The 18,662-nt window shown below is 42.3% G+C and overlaps 5 protein-coding genes across 9 annotated transcripts; 4 read left to right on the top strand and 1 right to left on the bottom strand.

The window, feature by feature from the left end:
• The first annotated feature begins 18 nt into the window (after positions 1-18).
• On the top strand, positions 19-1,174 carry BCIN_07g01520 (hypothetical protein). The gene is made up of 2 exons (XM_024693870.1): positions 19-485; positions 560-1,174. Exons 1-2 carry the CDS (start codon positions 391-393, stop codon positions 1,002-1,004), a joined length of 540 nt encoding a protein of 179 aa, XP_024549659.1. The 5' UTR covers positions 19-390; the 3' UTR covers positions 1,005-1,174.
• Positions 1,175-1,307: 133 nt separating this feature from the next.
• On the top strand, positions 1,308-4,015 carry Bclsb6. Its single transcript, XM_024693869.1, has one exon. The coding sequence runs from the start codon at positions 1,481-1,483 to the stop codon at positions 3,806-3,808; it is 2,328 nt and encodes a 775-aa protein (XP_024549658.1). The 5' UTR covers positions 1,308-1,480; the 3' UTR covers positions 3,809-4,015.
• Positions 4,016-5,459: 1,444 nt separating this feature from the next.
• BCIN_07g01500 (hypothetical protein) lies at positions 5,460-8,152 on the bottom strand. 2 transcript variants are annotated; one of them, XM_024693868.1, is made up of 5 exons: positions 7,360-8,152; positions 7,105-7,284; positions 6,990-7,049; positions 6,901-6,923; positions 5,460-6,842 (listed from the first exon to the last, which is right to left on the bottom strand). In XM_024693868.1, the coding sequence occupies exons 4-5, from the start codon at positions 6,920-6,922 to the stop codon at positions 5,707-5,709; spliced, it is 1,158 nt and encodes a 385-aa protein (XP_024549656.1). In that variant the 5' UTR covers position 6,923; positions 6,990-7,049; positions 7,105-7,284; positions 7,360-8,152; the 3' UTR covers positions 5,460-5,706. The 2 variants fall into 2 exon arrangements, with proteins under 2 accessions (XP_024549656.1, XP_024549657.1); XM_024693867.1 differs by lacking the exons at positions 6,901-6,923; positions 6,990-7,049; positions 7,105-7,284; positions 7,360-8,152 and having other exon boundaries at positions 5,460-6,848.
• A 427-nt stretch (positions 8,153-8,579) lies between these two features.
• On the top strand, positions 8,580-10,779 carry BCIN_07g01490 (hypothetical protein; the record flags this gene model as incomplete). 3 transcript variants are annotated; one of them, XM_024693866.1, is made up of 5 exons in its annotated part: positions 8,580-8,963; positions 9,019-9,214; positions 9,291-9,470; positions 9,538-9,639; positions 9,696-10,779. In XM_024693866.1, 5 exons carry the CDS (start codon positions 8,580-8,582, stop codon positions 10,598-10,600), a joined length of 1,767 nt encoding a protein of 588 aa, XP_024549654.1. In that variant the 3' UTR covers positions 10,601-10,779. The 3 variants fall into 3 exon arrangements, with proteins under 3 accessions (XP_024549654.1, XP_024549655.1, XP_024549653.1); XM_024693865.1 differs by lacking the exon at positions 9,696-10,779 and having other exon boundaries at positions 9,291-9,600; XM_024693864.1 differs by lacking the exons at positions 8,580-8,963; positions 9,019-9,214; positions 9,291-9,470 and having other exon boundaries at positions 9,516-9,639.
• Positions 10,780-11,349: 570 nt separating this feature from the next.
• Positions 11,350-16,013, top strand: BCIN_07g01480 (hypothetical protein). Of its 2 annotated transcripts, XM_024693863.1 has the most exons (2): positions 11,350-11,860; positions 11,996-16,013. In XM_024693863.1, exons 1-2 carry the CDS (start codon positions 11,833-11,835, stop codon positions 15,361-15,363), a joined length of 3,396 nt encoding a protein of 1,131 aa, XP_024549652.1. In that variant the 5' UTR covers positions 11,350-11,832; the 3' UTR covers positions 15,364-16,013. The 2 variants fall into 2 exon arrangements, with proteins under 2 accessions (XP_024549652.1, XP_001551468.2); XM_001551418.2 differs by having other exon boundaries at positions 11,350-16,013.
• The last annotated feature ends 2,649 nt before the right edge of the window (positions 16,014-18,662 follow it).

The raw sequence follows: 18,662 nt of genomic DNA, 5'->3' as shown, positions 1-18,662 counted from the left end.
TGGTTTTTTGCTTGCGCTGATGCTGGTTGGTATAGTCCACACGAAAATGTGTGTGCACTCGCTGTATATTCACATCCATGGTGACATATTGGATAAACAGGTATAGTCACAGATGCGTTTGTGTGAAAAGTAACAAATATCTGTTGTGCTGTACCATTGGCATCCCTAAGTAGGTGTCCGATCATTCAAATGTTGTGTTATGTGATGTGTGAGGCAGCGCAGCATCGGGGAAAATAATTTTGGCGAGCCTCGTTTTCTTCGCAGACGCAGACAGTGAGTGGACTTGAATCAAAAATACTGCATACCTTTGATTTTCAGACGGAAATCACTTTTTGCAAGCTCTCGATACCAACCCTTTAAGTTCTCAACACCCCCTCACCCATATCGACAATGTTTTCACGACCAGCTGTTAGAGCTTCGAGGATTTGCTGCCGCTACTATGCAAGCCCTGCCAGTACCCCTCCGCCTATGCTCTTGAAGATCAGGTCAGTACACACACCATATCGTTCGTGGTTCTTAGTTGTGGGGAGGCATTGTACTAATATTAGTCCGGTAATAGGAATGATATGAAAACTGCCATGAGAAACAAAGATAGCAATCGACTCTCAGTCCTTCGATCGCTTCTCAGTCAAACACTCAATGCCTCTAAGACTTCCTCGCCTATCAATACCGATATGCAAATGTTAGCTCTCCTCCGAAAGACTGCGAATGCCAGTCGCGCTGCAAGTGAAGAGTTCAAGGCAGCAGGTAGAGAAGATCTCGTTGAGAAGGAAGAACAGCAATTGAAGGTCTTGGAAGAATATGCCAGTGGTGTTGAGACAGTTGGCGAGGAAGAGATCAGAAATACAGTCAAGGAGCTTGTCAACGCAATGAAGGCTGAGGGGGTCAAGATGCAAATGGGAGATGTCTTGAAAAGAGTGTTTGCTCCTGAAGTATTGGGAGAAAAGAATGTAGAAAAGGGGGAGGTCGCAAAGATAGTAAAGGAGATCATGGCAGCATCGTAAGGTTGAAGGCTTTGGCCAATGTGTGTCTCAATTGTATAAAAAGATAGCAAATCCTCGAAGTCTCAATAACCTTCTCATATCTAGACTAGAAATCAATCCAACTCAATCGTCGTTACAATGGCTGTCGGTATTGACGTTATGGTGTTCAATCCAATTGCCTTCATTTGACATCGAATGCTCAGAGAATGATTCCTACTAGTGTAATGGATATCAATGGACCGGTTTATCAGTCAATCATCGTGTTTCTTCATGATTTGGTATCTTTGGGGATAAATCTCTCAGCCTTGTGTTCTCCACCCTTTTGATTGGATAAGTACATTGATAAGTGACGCGACCCGGGGCCACGGTGACTACCTGGCATGTTGTGAATCTAGAGCTTGTAACATACCTAGTTCCACCGCTCCTGGAAATGCCTCATAACCATAAATAATTCTACTTCATGGCGACTCCAATCCTAATTACATATCATACTTAATATGCCAAGATTTCGTCCAGCTACCACGGGTTATGCCCAAATCGCCCAAGCCGAAGAGTTCAGCGATGACGAAGAGGAGGACCCCCTCGCTGCCAGCCATGCTTCCTTACAGCCAGCAGGCGCACCACGATATGCTTCTATTTCACAGCCTCGACCGCATGGTGGAATGTATACCGATGGATACAGCTCACCGACAAATAATCGAAAGTTTGGGCACACGAGAAGGCGAAGTCGTATGGGAAGCAATGCCTCCGGTGTGGACATCAAAGCTATAAATGCTAGATTGGAACGATGGGCAGACGAGATAGCGTCCAAGTTTAAAATCAATAAAGTAAAAGGGAAATCACATCAGGAGGAAAAACTGGAAATCCAGCACTCAGTATTTCAAGCACCGGAAGGCATGCGACCCCTCACTGCCGATACTTTGGCATCAGAACCCGATCATGGACGAATGACGAAATCCGAATTTGACGACGTTGTTGAAAGTGTTCGAGTTGCGATCGAGCAGGGGATGCATCCAAAAATGATATCTCAGGGTAGTTCTGGAAGTTATTTTGCTCGAAATAGTGATGGAAAAGTAGTCGGTGTGTTCAAGCCGAAAGATGAGGAACCGTACGCCGCAGGAAATCCGAAATGGAACAAATGGATCCATCGCAATTTATTTCCATGCTTCTTTGGAAGAGCATGTCTAATTCCCAATTTGAGTTATGTCTCCGAAGCTGCAGCATACACGCTTGACTGTAGGCTACGAACCCACCTTGTGCCCTACACCGACATAGTTCACTTATCTTCGAAATCTTTCCATTATGATTTTTGGGATCGAAGGAAGTTTTACAGGAGTAAGAAGCCTCTGCCTCCAAAGGTTGGCAGTTTCCAAGTCTTCCTCAAAGGTTTCAAGGATGCGAATATCTTCCTCCGTGAACACCCTTGGCCAGATCATGCAAATGGAACATTCAGAATGAATGATACTCACAGAAACAAAAGAGGGTGGAAAGAGACTTGTCGTCCAGGTTCATCAAAGTCAGACGAGGGTAATGAAGGGGCAGGGGCTAGCAGTCCTTCCGGATCTGGAGATGATAACCAAAATCGACGTTTTGTTTGGACAGATGCATTACAACAATCATTTCGAGAGGAGTTGGAGAAACTGGTTATATTGGATTATATAATGCGAAATACAGACAGAGGCCTTGATAATTGGATGATCAAAATCGACTGGGAAACTCAGGGCGTTTCCATTGTTTCAGACCCTCCGCAAATGAGGAACAATCCAGATTCAGAACAGCCACCTCGAGTAGTTTCTAGCTCTGATAACATCAGTATGTCCCATCTACCGGCATATCCCTACCGTAGTCAAGAGCCTATGGAAGCTACAAGTAGGTCGGCTACACCGTCTAGAATGGCAGCACCAACAATGTCTATTGGTGCGATTGACAACAGTTTATCGTGGCCTTGGAAGCACCCCGATGCTTGGCGAAGTTTTCCCTTTGGATGGTTGTTCTTACCTGTATCACTGATTGGGCAACCATTTTCACAAAAAACTCGGGAACATTTTCTTCCTTTGCTAACTTCAAAGCAATGGTGGAGCGAGACTCAGCTAGAGTTAAGAAAGGTTTTCAGTCAAGATGCGGATTTTCAAGAACGCATGTTTGCTAGACAAATTGCTGTCATGAAAGGACAAGCTTGGAATGTCGTGGAAACCCTCAAAACAGTAGACCATGGTCCTTTAGAATTGACTCGAAGACCGAGAGTTTGTGTTTGGGATGATCTTGTTGATATACCTGTTGCGGTTCCTATGAGAGTGCCTTCTGCAGAAATGCGAAGGCGTAATGAGGCTCGCAATAGCCTTGATGATGAGATGGATATTAGTGCCGCCAATGCGACAGCACCGCAACCAGATCTTCTTGGACTTGCAAGTCCATCTACAGAATTACCCAATCCAAATCGGTTCGAGTTAGCTAGTCCACGATATAGTGGAGATGCTTCCCCTGACCTTGAGTCTTCTCAAACATTTGCAAATTCAGGATTCTCTCGAGATAATACTTTCAAGGATGGAGTGAGGTTTTCGGATCGACCACACCTTCAACATTCTAGAAATCGTATGAGTTATGATGGACCTGCAAGGTCACCAAATGGCAATCGTTCAGAATCGAGAAGATTCTCGTTTAGCTCGAGGAGTCGTGGAGCTGTTCAGACATTGTACGACGGTGATGATCTTGAAGGGGACTTGGGATATGCAGCAGCTGAAGGGATGGAGGGACATCAGAGGAAGGTGATAGTAGAAAGACTTGAAACAGTCAAAAGCAAAAACCCAGTTTTTACATGGTGTTAATGGGGAAAAGGAATGATGATCCGCAAAGGAACAAATGAGTACGAATATGTATATTATCTCTCGGAAGGCGGCGCATGATTTATTTTTTTGCAAATGGGCGTCAAAATAGTCTCAAGATAGAAATCTTCTGGGGCAGTAATCATATGGGACAAAGGGGCTAGCTAGCATGATTTTTTATGAAATTGGTTTCTATGCCGTTCGCTTACAATGAATTAAATTATATTTGAAACTTGAAGATTATTTATTGTATTACTCTTTTTCTTTCTCCCCTCGTCTTTGATTGGCGAGTACTTATCTAAAGGTTTGTATGAAAATTTTATTGGATTTGGTTGTGATTCGTATCGATACTCCGTCACTATACCTGTAAGATAATTGGGCTGGCTGAAATGTGAAGCCCGTCCTGATCAGGTGGGTAGCTTTTGTTTTACTAATTACCTATTTACACGTATTAAGCGGCCATGTTTGTTTGTATCTGTCCTTCTCGATTGGGTATGGGATAGGAATGGAGATTTGTGCATGAAATTTGCGTTTATGGGGGTTCTCTTGAAAAAGGGTGTGTTCTTTGCTTGTGTGTGTGTCTTTGCCTGTGCTTTTGAGTTTGTCCGAGTTCGAGTTTGAGTTTGTGGGTTTATTGGGTTGGGAGTGGTGGGATGGTGGGATGGTGAGATGGTGGGATTATCTGGGTAGATAGGTGGTCGGTCGGTAGGCATGTGTCTGGGAATTAATCCAGTCTTGAAACTTGAAACTTGGAAGATGTTTGTTGGGTGTTGGGTGTTTGTGTGGAAAGGGAAAGGGAAGAAGAATTGAAGATGGCTGGTTGTGTTGATGTGCTGTTTGTAATTTAAGGGGTATTGATTGATAGTAGGCCTGGTGGGTAGTAGATAGATGGCTCATGAGTTATTATTAATTCGTTACTGATTTGATGTGATGTGATGTGAAGGGAAGAGGGAAAATATCAAAGTAACTTATAATGCTGCATCAAGTAACAATATTTAAGCGAGCTAGCTACTGCTTTTGAATGTCTTTACAAGAACACGCATTTATTTGAATATTGGGGCTTATTATGTATCGTAAGTTTTACTCCGGCATTTCCTCTATATTTGTATTCTCGGTTCATTACCTTGGATTTAATGGGCTTTTAGCTGTTGTAATAGCAACTTACTTGTATTTTATTAACCGAGGGAAGGGCAGATGAGATTGGAAAGGGGGGCATGCTCTATTTTCACCTGAGTAAATGTATAAGCGGTTGTATAGTACCTCCCTAATTCGACATAACGCACATCATAAATACTCGTGATAGTCTAGCGATGATGATGGGCTGACGATTGGGGATAGTTGAAAGTATCCCAAATCTTGTTGAGGTTGAGTAAGAGTAGAGTATTTGACTTTGTGCAAGATTCTTTGCGCCGAAGTCAAACTCTGAGGATATCCCTAATCCTATCGTTCCCAAAGCATTTGGATTTCAGATATGATTCTCTCTCCAGATTTAGAAAAAGCTTGATCCATTCGTTATTATCGATGAACCTAAACTTGAACTTGGTATATCTTTGACCATAGAGAGACTCAAACGCACGTATAAATTGGAATGAACTCGGACTCGGACTACTCGTATCAGTCGTATCTCCTGAAGCATCTGATAGTCAGACTAGCATAAGCAGGATATTGTTTATATTTGGGTTAGCAGCAAGCCATACTGAATGGGTTGCTAAATGCAACTCAAATACTTACAATTAGGAAATGGTGTAGAGGGGTGTTTATAGTGAAGAGGAGCTCGTTTCACTAGTGTAGTTACATGACGATTTTTTGGGGTTTAAAGAAGAAGGTAGATTATATTTCTGTTGCTTTATAAAGTAAGCGGGCGAGAGAGTGTAGTGGTAAGGTTATGCAATCCAATCATCTTAGCCTTGACTAGTTGTGTTTTGAAACCCTCCAGAGTTCGTTCTCTGTTCCTCTACCCCCATACTAGGAAGCTCCGATTGGTTGTCATATTCATCCTCAGTATAGAAGCCTCTTTTTTCCATTCCAAACGTGTTTGGACCCGAAGGATAGCTTGCATAGTTGGAGCTATTATTTCTCTCCATTCTGTCAGATGTAGACCAGGCTTGTGAGCCTTGACGAAGTTGACTGGGGTGTTGAGCTGCAGCTGTCCTCATTCCACGCTCACTCGAGGTTGTATAGTTCCGACCAAGATCTCTCACATCGCTGGAGTCTTCTCGGAAACTTTGAGTGTCTTGAGGGAAGTTGTTACCACGGTTTGGCCCCGTTGCCCGAGATTGTCGTCCATCTCCGCTGTTCAGAAAATTCGAGTTCAAGCCTGGATCTTGGTAATGATTACCGTGATATGACTGATCATAGTTGCTAACTGGTACACCTGACCGCGTCATTCTAGAAAACTGTTGACGGTAATCATCCTGGAAATTGTGATCGGGTAGATGGCGTTGATTTGATGTTACGGATGGTGTTGGCGAAATACCCCCTCTCCGTTCCTCAAGACGACTCCAACTTGCACTCTTGGGCTCTCCAAAATCATCGTCTCGATAACTCCTATCAAGAGCTCTCTTGGCCACACCAACCCCATGATTTACTTCTTTCAGGTAATTAGCAAATCCAAGGTACGCTTCTGACACTATTTCGAAATGGCTTCCCTTTAAAATCACTTTTTTGTTGGTGTTGTCAGTGAGACTTATAGCATCACCGTCTCCTTGAGCATCGTATTCGGCAAGAGCGAGTGCCGTTTGGAATGCATTGCGAATTTGACGCCCATTCCATCTCCCTTCCCTGTTTCCATCAAAATAACTCTTTGCAAAAGCACCAATAGATGTCCCGTCGATCTCAAAATCTCTGTTTCTTTTCACAAATCTGTCTTTCACCCGTTGCATATTCATTTTGAATATCTCCAGGGTGGAATTCCAATTAAGTTGTGGATAGTAGAGACTGACGTGAATCCTGGACGTGAAGGCCTCGTCAAAAGCACCAACCCGATTTGTGGTGAGGAAAAGTATGCCTGCGTAGTACTCCAAAACACGCAGAAAAACTATTCATATTTTAGAATATAATCCTTCCAAGGAGATTTATTTCACGATATAACGTACCCGCTACAAGAGCATTGCGCATTCTATAGGAAGACTGTTATTAGTATGATTTCTCTATTTGAATACCGGTGGAGTAGAGATTGGCATACCTGCAGTGGAAGTTTTTCCCACCCCAGGTGCTCCATGCAAGAGCATGATCAATCCTTTACCTTAACAGCATTGCGTTAGATACAATACACTTCGCACATGACTCAGGGCTCATACCTTTCCCACGCACGATATCCATTTCATCCTTATCTGCCAACTTCGACTCTTTCTCTCTGAAATGTTGTCTGATTAGACACTTCACCATATCCTTATGGCCCTTGGGTAATACCAATTGATCAAAGCCATTCTTGTCGTCAACTCGCCTTACCTCGGTAATATCTCCAAGATTCAACTTTGCTGCATGCTAATTAGTCTAGCTCTATGCTGATTGTACTTGAACGAATAGAGGTAGAGACAAAAAAACCCCCATACCCCATTTTCGACTACGTAAAATAAAGCCAAACACACGGTATGACATGATTAACAACTCGTCTTGACTTGGAAAATTGTCACCTCGAGCCTCTTGTAGGCTTCGTGGGACAAGTGTTAAAGATGAATACCTCCAACTGACAGTGGAATACTGACTTCCAATGAAACTTTTTTTGCGATTACGATCAACACATGAATCATTGCGGCATATCTCTGATTTGCAACAAATTGAATCACAATTGTTGACACCTTCTTCCTCATTTTCCACTTCTGAGTCTGGAGCAGCGTTTGCTAAATTTTCGATAGAGGGTACCCAACTTTGGTGCTGAAGTAGAGCTTCTTCGAAATCAATCATTACCTGACTGTCAACTTCGTCTCGTGTGTCAAGAGTGAGTCCTGTACAGTGCATGTGTTTCACACCTGCTGTTTCAAGAAAGAGCTTGCCTCTATCGACCAGCACTTCACGGTTCATCTCTTTATAGAAACGAAGTGGATAGACTGGCAGTGAGGTAACATTCTGTTCTCCTTCATACTCCTGTATTGTGAAATGCTTCGAAACTGGGCCAAGGAGTTTGCCATCGTAATCTATGCAGACACAGTGGACAGTGACAGGACCATAATCGATAGCTACTTTGGCATCACTTACCCACCGTGATTGTCGTTTGAATCTATGCTTCTTAGAATTAACGCTGATAACTCGGTAGGCTTGCGGAAGTTTCCCCTCCATAATTTCATCTCCAGGTTTAAAGAGATGCCAAATATCACTAAACACAACCTTTTGGCAAGAGCTGCTTTCTAGATATTTACCCGGTGAAGATACCCTCCCTTATCTAGCCAATACTTAGCATCGTTTGTCGCCTCGCACAACAATTCCAGCAACCTGGCTGATATGATTGGTACTGACTGCTTATTGTAAGGTGGTGCCTTCACACATCTCACATGCAAACAATATTCTGCAGCTGACTGAAATTGCGTGTGTCCTACTTGGTTTCACTCAAATATTGCAACTTCTTCAACAGGATATCTTATCCTTGAAGATGATTAATAGTTAGCGCGCGATGGCAAACGACAAGAACAGAATTCCTTCACTGCGACTGCAGCCTCTTTCAGTCGATTTCATTGATAATCGACTGTCTCAGTACCATCCAGCTTTTAAGAATCCACCTTCCCATTTCGATCCAATAAGCGGTAATTTTTATGCCGACAAAATTTATACCAAATCGATGTCAACACCCGGTGATCTTAGCCATCCAATGCGCACTCAATTGAAAAATGTTGGGAAAACAGAGCCTCAGCATAGTGGATCACATCAAGCTTTGTTTCCAGAAATGATGACGAATTTTAGAAAAGAATACGACAAAGAACCGAAGGGGAGATGCAACACGAAATACACTATTCGAAGCCAAACAGATTGGGATGGAGTACTGCGAATAATCATTGCAGCTCAAGATGCCAGAGGTGATGCTCGACCCGGAGCCGCTGGAAAAGTAAAGAAATTTGCGGGGAAACTTAATGCCCACTCGACTAAAGTCAAGAAACTTGTCCCATTAATCCCGAGCAATACTTATACATCGCCCGTGATCATTGTGCTGAACGTGATATTTGATGTGAGTTCTCTCTCCACCAATAGTTTGGGGAACACATTCACAGTGATCGTTTTAGGCTATGAAAGCGTCCAACACTGTTCGGGAAGAGCTCCTGAAATCACTGGATAGTTTTCGTGACTCTTTTGAGGACATTGAGACCTATTTTTCAATTTATCATGGATTTCCGGAAGTATCGAAGGCAGCTATATCCTTGGGGGTTGCCATCTTGAAAGCAATTGAAGAGGTGATTGGTTATTATCTTCAACACACAGGTAGAGTCACTAAGTTCTCTATCCTCGTCCCCCCTCATTCATCGTGAATGAGTGACTAATGTGACAAGTTATACAGCATTTAAAGCATCGGAGGCGCTTTGGAATGGCGAAGATTACAAAAAATCAATCACAGCGAGCCTCAAAGATATTACCACACACGGAAACCGTCTTCATCTTGAAGCCGAAAAAGCCAATTTCAAGGAAAATCACGAGACACACACTGGCGTGATTGATGCAAATAATGGTATCCAACAAGGTATGGCACGTATAACAAAGCTTTATAGATCAAACTTAACTTTCCGTTCTGACCTGAAACATTCAAGTTCACGATGAAGTTTCCGAGCTACCTACAATATTGAAGGAAATGTTCCTGGACTTTGAAAACAATCTAAAAAGAAGATATGCCCAAGAAGAAGCTTTGAGATGTAAGAGACCTTGTTGTGATATTAGTATCTACTTGAAGAAAGCTGACATATTCTAGACGAAAACATGTATCTTCGAGTGGAGAACAATTTCTTTCGTGCTATTACACCACCTCCCCAACAAGGGCTGCCATTGCCCCAAGAACCCCATATCTCCCAAGGAGAGTTGCAAAGGCTGCTTGATGTACCCCCGATGAGTGGTGCGCCAGAAAGCTATGTCGAACAAACCAACCAAGATCTAGCGCACGCTTTGAGATCTAAGCACCAGTTTGAACTAGCAGGCCAGGAGTTACCCGAAATTATTACAAAATCTTCACAGTTTAGACAATGGCTAGTCAACCCAGTATCTAGAGAGCTTCTCATCCATGGGAATAGATCATCTGAGGCGACATCCCCTCTAACTCTCTTCTGCTCCCTGTTGATCAAGAATTTGATCAGTATGGACCGCTTCCGTACCGTCTTCTTCTTCTGCGGATCTCATACACGATCAACACATTATGATCCCTATTCCGGAGGTGCTTCAATGATCAAGAGCTTTCTCGCGCAGTTACTTTCACAAAATCAATTCGATTTGAAATTCCTAAGCCTTGGCGACATCGAGCAGATTAAGGCAAACAATCTTGAAGCGCTCCGATGGCTTTTCAAGACTCTCGTGCAACATTTGGATAGAGAAGTAACCTTGTTTTGTATCATTGATGGTATTGATTTTTACTGTGATCATCATGGCCCTCATTTCGAAGATATGCAGCTGGTGGTGGAGTCTTGTTTAGAGCTTCGAGAGGCGACCGATATGCGAGCGACCTTCAAGCTGCTCATATCTTGCTCTTCAAGTACAGAGCTTAGCAAATATATAAGGGGTGATTGTTTTTTGAATTTGACTCCAGGGGAAAGAACAGGTATCGAATTCAGCTCATCGCGATTCGAAAGAGAATTTGGCAACGAATTTTCAGAAAGGTATTATTGAAGTTCTGAGGTTACAAACGCTACCCGCGCCACTAGTATTAAAATCCAACCTTTGATGGTTTGTCGGCTTTTGTTAATGCCGACTGGTTCCCAGTTGGTAAGCGAGTGTTCCCTAGCATGTACAACTCCATGGAGACCTCGGAGTTGAGCTAGAATAATAACTTTCACATCATATAATCAGCTCGACGAGTAAATTCTAAACAGTATAATCTCTAGACGTTTGATTTTGACTTGATACAGTTCTAAGTAAAGGGATAATTGATTACACGCGACACTCGCTCTTAATGACTGACAACTAAGCGACCGAGTCATCGGAGGCTGGGAGCACCACGTGATCTGCAGAAGAAACGCGAAATGTGATGCCTATTATATTATGTAAATGACTTGAATACAGCCATGGTTGGTCTTTTTTGATCATAACAGTGGTTTGAGAATGGGAATATGCAACGAATGGGGATGGGAATGCAAAACGGGGAGGGATCAGGATGTTCACGTGAACGATGATATTAGTGCGTGCTGAGCTCGTCGAATGCACTGAGGTAGCGGCCGAAACATCTCGAGCCTGCTTTATGGCATAAAGTCGTGTATGGATGAAGGTTGCATAGATAGGTATTTATCTTTGTAATAGATATTTATCTAGGCAAATCACTTGAGGAAGTTGAAAATGATATGCCATTGCTTACTAATCGCCTACCACCGTACTAGGTATCTCAAAGACGTGCGGAAATTTTCTATTGCATCTATCGCTGTGCCTCCACTCTTTCCCACACCCCTACTCCTACTCCGTACATATCCATACATCTGCTCTCCTCCGTATCTACCTTCTTCGTATACGATATAAATTCATTCATTCATTACTCATTCACACATAAGAATTTCTATAAATATTCACGAAGCTCACGAAACTCACGAAACTCACGAAACTCACGAAACTCACGAACCTCTCAAGACTCACTTATAGACAACACTTATCTAGTGAATGTACGAAGATCAAACAGAATGATCACATTCCGATGATTTTAGTCTCATCTACTTTTTCTTTTTCCTACTTACTTTTGCACAATCCTCCCTAGTGACAAATATTGCCCCTCCTGTGAATTTATCGGCTCGACCACCACAACCACTACCACTACAACCACATCATAACCATACACCCACACAGTACATACGACACACAGCTTGATGCATGCGGCCGTGACGAATATTCAAGGTTATCTACCATAAAGGAGAACTATGGCCTCAATGAATAACAACTTCTCTGGTAATTTCCCAACCCTCGCAAACGGAGAGTCCCTGCATTCACACCAAGGCAAACTATCTGGAAGTTCAGACCTACGCCCAAATTACCCTACCGATTTTGATAAACCTGTTACTTACAATTTCTCTGTCGCACAAGGCCAAAACCCTCCAAGATCGAGACCGAATCAAAATGAGAACAATCCTGGTATACCACTTTCGAACGGTCATGCCGCAAATGCCCAAAATTGGAGTCCCGCGCAACTGCTAAATCCTCGAAGCATTAATCAAAACTCACGACCCTCGCCCAGTTTATCACCTCATCCCCAACCAAAATTTACACCGGCAGCACCTGCTCCCCAGCCTTTATTTCAGTTCGACGCGCCCGGCGGATCGTATACGCCGTCACCTCCCGCGAACCCGAATTATAACGTGAACTCGTACTCGAATGGGCAGAATGGCTTTGCATCATACGCGAACCCAAGTGGGCAAATGCCAGGCATGGGAAGTTTCGTGGATCGAATGCATAATATTACTGATCGCGACATGGTACCTCAAAAACGCCGAAGAGTAGAAGACTTGACCGGAGAGGGAAGCAGAGCACAATTTAATGGAAGTTCTAGTGGAGGTGCATATGGACAATATGTGAAAAACAGGAGGGTTGAAGGCTCGAAGGATGGCTGTACCAAACAAGTACTCGACTTATCTTTAGTGGATGACGATGATGTTGTAGTTGTCGGGAATGAACAGGATAGGGAAGTTTGCTACGGACGTATTGAAGGATCTCAACTCAACGCTCATCGAGTACCAACCCCAAAACCTGGAGCCCAATCACTTATACCTGAAAACTGGCCGCAGATAAAGATTGTCTTGCGAAGGAAGGAAGGGGATAAGACAAATAATATTCACGCTCTCGATTGTACTCGCGAAATTATTGGCTGCGTCGATGTGAACACTGCAATTGGACTCGCTCCTATTCTCGACTCCCCAAAAATGGGTGTCAGAACAGCTGCCCGTATTCTTACAAGAAGGAAGGCGCCTGATGATCAGCCAGTGGGTTCCCCATGCTCTGTTCGTTACAATCTGGATTTGAATCTTTACGGTCCAAAAAAGCACGCTCTTCAAATTGGTCGTCACCTCTCTCACAAGCAATTGTGGTTACGAACCCCACTTTCTGTAGAAGCCGGCATTCCATTGCACAATCCCCATGCTATAGAAAAACCTTCAAGGGCCTTGCAGCCCACATCTAGTACATACTCGTCTTACGCATCTCGTTCTCAAGCCCCTGTTCGGACAACGGAAGAAATCCGAAATGACGTTTTGGGAGTTTTTGACTCATTGCCGAGATCTGAGAATTTACCAGAGATGGAGCCAAGTTCTTTAATTACTACGGAGCTGCTCAAACATCAGAAACAGGGTCTATACTTCATGATGAATAGAGAAAAGGAGCGAAATTATGAGATGAATGACAAATGCGATTTGTGGAAACTTAGACATGGGAACAATGGCCAGAAGATATATTATAATGTCATCACCGGTGATGAGGAACGCAAAAGTCCACCACAGGTACTTGGTGGAATTCTTGCCGATATGATGGGACTTGGCAAAACTCTTAGCATTCTCTCCTTGGTAGCTACAACGCTGGATGATTCAAAAGAGTGGGCGAAGCAAAGACCATCACAATCCGATCAGAGAGAGCAGCCAGTTCTCAAATCAGGCAAGGCTGCCTCTCAGCCCAAGTTCGAACCTGCAACTCTCGCTTTGAACTGCAAAACTACCCTTCTAGTTGCTCCGCTCAGTGTCATTTCTAATTGGGAAGATCAGATCAGGGCACATATCAAATCCGATGCTTTGAAGTATTACATCTATCATGGCGCTAATCGCATCAAGGATGTTACGAAACTGTCAGAATATGATATGGTCATTACTACATATGGTTCTGTGGCTAGCGAATGCAATAACCGGAACAAGAAGAAAGATGGTAAATATCCTCTCGAGGAGATGAATTGGTTTCGAATTGTACTCGATGAAGCTCATATGATCCGGGAACAATCAACTTTGCAATTCAAGGCTATTTGTAGGCTTTCAGCACAGCGTCGATGGGCATGCACAGGTACACCAGTTCAGAATCGACTTGAGGACTTGGGTGCATTGATGAATTTCCTTCGCGTCAAACCGTTCAACGGAAGTGGGTTTGCCCAACATATACTATCCCCTTTCAAAATTTGCGATCCTGAAATCATTCCCAAACTTCGATTGTTAGTTGACAGCATTACTCTTCGTCGACTTAAAGACAAAATCGACCTTCCTAAGCGTCATGATCAGATTGCTAGGCTAGATTTCAGTGATGAAGAACGTATGGTTTATGATATCTTTGAGAAAAATGCAACAGATAGGCTTAAAGTTATTACTTCTCAGGGAGAAAGCGCATTGGGAGGTAAAACCTTTCATCATATTTTGCAATCAATATTGCGTCTTCGTCAAGTCTGCGCTCATGGCAAAGATTTGTTGAGTGCCGAGGACTTGAAAATCATGAACGGTCTAAGTAAGGACTCTGCTATCGATCTTGATAGTGAAGAATACGAAGATCATGATGGAATGACGCCCAAGCAGGCTTATGAAATGTATAAGTTGATGAGAGATACGGGTACAGACAGTTGCTTGACATGCAATCGGAAGATTGGTCCTCAGGATGTTGTTGATTCTGATGGCGAATCTAAGGAAGAAGTTATTGGTTACATGACACCATGTTTCCACATCATTTGTGGCTTGTGTATTGGTGCTTACAAATCTCAATTGGAAGAGTTGGCTGTTGGTGGTTCTTTAGTCGGATGTCCTACTTGCCACCAACAAATTTCCCCGTCTATGTTCTTTTCTCTCAAACAAGAGGAAGTAGATAAGGAAGAAGAATCCCGATTGAAGACCAAGGAATCGGCAAAAGCGGGCAAGGATTTATCGAATTATGGTGGACCTCATACCAAGACAATAGCTCTTATTCATGATCTTCTAGCATCCAGAAAGGAATCACAAGCAAGACCGAACGAGCCACCAATCAAAAGCGTTGTATTTTCTGGTTGGACAACTCACCTTGACCTTATTCAACTCGCTTTGCAGGAGAATAATATCCCTTACACACGTCTCGATGGTAAAATGACTCGTATCGCTCGCTCGATGGCCATGGAAAATTTTCGCGAAGATCCATCAATCGTTGTTATTCTAGTTTCCATCGCTGCCGGTGGTCTCGGCCTCAATCTCACTACAGCTAATAAGGTCTATGTTATGGAACCTCAATTCAATCCTGCAGCGGAAGCTCAAGCCATTGATCGTGTACATCGATTGGGTCAAAAGAGAGAGGTACAGACAGTAAGATTTATTATGAATAAAAGTTTCGAGGAAAAAATGCTGCAAATTCAAGATAAAAAACAAAAGCTGGCGAGCTTGAGTATGGATTCCCAGAAGGGAAGGTTAGATAAGAAGGAAGCGTCGATTAGGAGATTGGAAGAGTTGAAAGATTTGTTCAGGAAGTAGACGCAATGACAATGATGTTATTCTGGGGTTTGGACCTTGAAATTTCGGTGTTATTGGCAGGTTGGAGGGGACCCACGGAATATTTCAAAATTAGATAAAGGAGGAGTCAATGGTACATTGGATCCTTAGGGATGGAGTTTGGGATCATGTTACATGCATGCATCATTTTTTCTGATTACGATCAGACGCTAGATTCCCACCTCTCATGTTTTTCTTTATAATTTTGTTGATATCTTTATGTTCTTTCTAGGTGGGCGCTTGTGTACAGGATGATTGGCAGGGGAATCAAATGCACTCTCATGACATGACTTCAATTTTGGGGGGCGGGTGGTTAACTTCTTTACTACTATACTTTTTAGAAATACATTTTTAGAGGATTTTTACACAAGGTGTGAAAGGGAAGGGGTTCGGCGAATGCTGTATTGTATTGTACCATGTGCAGTACGTATTTATGGAGATGGAAGGAGAAATATTTGGCGAGAAGGGTGAATCAGGAATTGAAGTTTTGAGATGCGGTATACATAGATACATAGATCATTGTCACCTTTTATGAGATCATTGGTTTTTGTGTAGTGTGGTGTGATGTAATGTGATAGGATACTGTATGTATTCTGTGAGAAGAAAAGAGAGGAAAATGAGAACTAATTGCAACCGCTGCTGATATGTGACCTTCTATCTATAATCTATGTATTTGTCGTCGGTGGTGTGCACGTGTAGATTGATGGCTTTTATGATTGAATTAAGAAGTTGATAAATCTACGTATCTGTCTTTTTTAAAATAAAATAAAATCTTTTCAGATGTGATAATAGGTGATTGTTGATTCTAGCTTGATGTTTGATTGAGTTTAAGAGGTTTGGGAATTGGGAGTGATGAATTGGGAGTGTTGGATGGATGGACGGGTTTTGGGATGTGTGTGCGAGGTGAGAGAGGGGTAGTTGGATAGTAGGAGGATAGATGGACAGTAGGTTGGGTGTTTTGTTATGGTATTGCGGGCATGAGATAAGGGTGAGGGTGAGGGTGTTGGTTGTAGTGTAGAGATGGGAAGTGGAAATGAAACTGGAACTGAAGATTATGTCTCTACCAAATCCAAATTTCTGGGCTGGACTAGAATCGCATACGGATAGGGGTACAATAAGGCCGGGGAGATCTAATAGAATGAGAATACGTATGCTCGTTCCTATTGATGATGATGATGATGGGAGAGTTGTGGAAGTGGGAACTTCATGGTGGTATTGGAGGGGGTTTGTTGGCTGTTTTGGAGGGGAAGGTTATGGATGATGGATGGATGCTTGTGGTGTTTGCATGGGATTGGAGGGATTGGAGGGATTGGAGGGGTATCGAGGGAGTGCTGAAATGAAAGGGTCTATGAGGGTCTTTTGTATGCTGTGTTATCGATAGAGATATACAATGTTTACTGTTTGATTTGTTGTATAGTTGATGTGTAGGTAGGTGTTTACCTCGCGAGGGAGATATGGTATATGATATTCGATGAGAGGAGCTGAAATTTGAAAATTCGAAATTTGAAAGGAAGAATATTAGGTCGATAGATGTTGAAGGAATTTTGCATATATATATCTATCTATCTATCTATCTATTTAAATTGAATCTGGTAGAAGAGAATAGCATCAATTTGTAGCGAATATTCTTGAGCGATTGCTCGTCTTCAAGTACTTCTTCGTGTGTATATATATATTTATCGAGTCATAAAGATTGTATGCATATAATATGACATGATATGATATGATAGATATCCTCGAATTTGTAGAGATGGAATGGGGATATACATATAACATAGGACTCTTGTTCTAGTAATCTTCAAGATGAGGACTTCATCCCCCCCAAAAACGAGAAATCCAAATCTGACTATATAATTCTCTTTCTCTCATCCATGATCATGGATGTGCGTGCACCCATCGAGAAATCAAATCGAGTACAGAGAACTAATCTCCAATAGTCGAGGTTTTACATACAATACAATACAATACAATACACTGGATATTGCTTGACGTGCCTGACTTGAGCGAATGAATTATATTATATCAATCGTTCGAAATAGGTAGTATATCATCATATGCATTCCCCCAATCGATCTCACCTTCTCATATATATATATACTCTCCAACCCCCCCCCGACAGAGATCAACCAATCGACCAAATTAAACAAGGGTATCGAAACGCAGGAGAAGTTTTTCTCTCCGCAAAAGCTTTTCAAGTTGTCCTTTGCAAAAGAAAAAGGGGAGAATGATATTTTACGATTGTGATGGGATTTTCTCTAGGAATTTTGTAAAAAAAAATGTTAATTATATATGTATATGTAGATCACGAAATCGCAAAAAGCTAGATCGAATAATGATAATTAATGTATTATAAGAAGTGAGTCAATTAAAATAAACAGAAAATCAAAGCCCTTTGAACCTCCCCACCCCCACCCCACTACTTTGCTCTACAATAAATACTCATAAACTGTCCCCGTCACCATCAAACACCCAATGGTGAGATGGCCGAGTTGGTCTAAGGCGCCAGGTTAAGGTCAAGCTTAACACAAGATAAGATTGTTTCTAATCTCCTGGTCTAGTAATAGGCGTGGGTTCGAATCCCACTCTCATCAAATTTTTTGGGGGTTTTTTTTTGTTAATTTTTTCGGGGGAATGTTTTGGATGTGTGTGTGTGCATTTTTTCGCATCTTGGAGATTGGGTCAGTGGTAGTGGTAGTGGGCGAGGGAGGGGTTCATCTCCACTTGTTTCGTTCGTCCGTTCGTTCATCCGTTTGTTCGTCCGTTCTTTGTGCGGACTGATGTGACGAGTACGAACGAATGAATACTCAGTAGACAATTAAATTAACCTTAACTACCTCGATACCGTTTTTCACAGCGCACAAGAAGTGCGAACATACACACGCGTTTAATAATCTAATAATGATAACTTATTAAGTTATCCATAAAACAAATCAAGGAAAAAAAAAAAAAAAAAAAAGTTCTGTTTCTCACATTCTTTCTTACCTATCTATACTGGTTATTTATTTATTTATCTATTTATTTATTTACCTGATATCTGTATCTACATCTCCCGAATCCAATTTGATTTCCGGTTCCGAATGAGGAGGAAAAAGGAATTATTGGTTATGGTTTCATGATATTGGGTAAGGGGAGATGTAGATAGATAGATAAATAGATAGATAGATAGATAGTAGGAAGCGAGGGGGATCTGTAGTGTATACATTTTGGGGGAATTGAATTGAATTGGATTAGATTAGATTGAGAGAAGGGAATCTGATAGAGTCTATTCTACAATCTCATAC

This window comes from Botrytis cinerea, chromosome 7 (genome assembly GCF_000143535.2).
Source record: "Botrytis cinerea B05.10 chromosome 7, complete sequence".
NCBI lineage: Eukaryota > Fungi > Ascomycota > Leotiomycetes > Helotiales > Sclerotiniaceae > Botrytis > Botrytis cinerea.
This window is presented reverse-complemented; position numbering and strand designations above follow the sequence as displayed.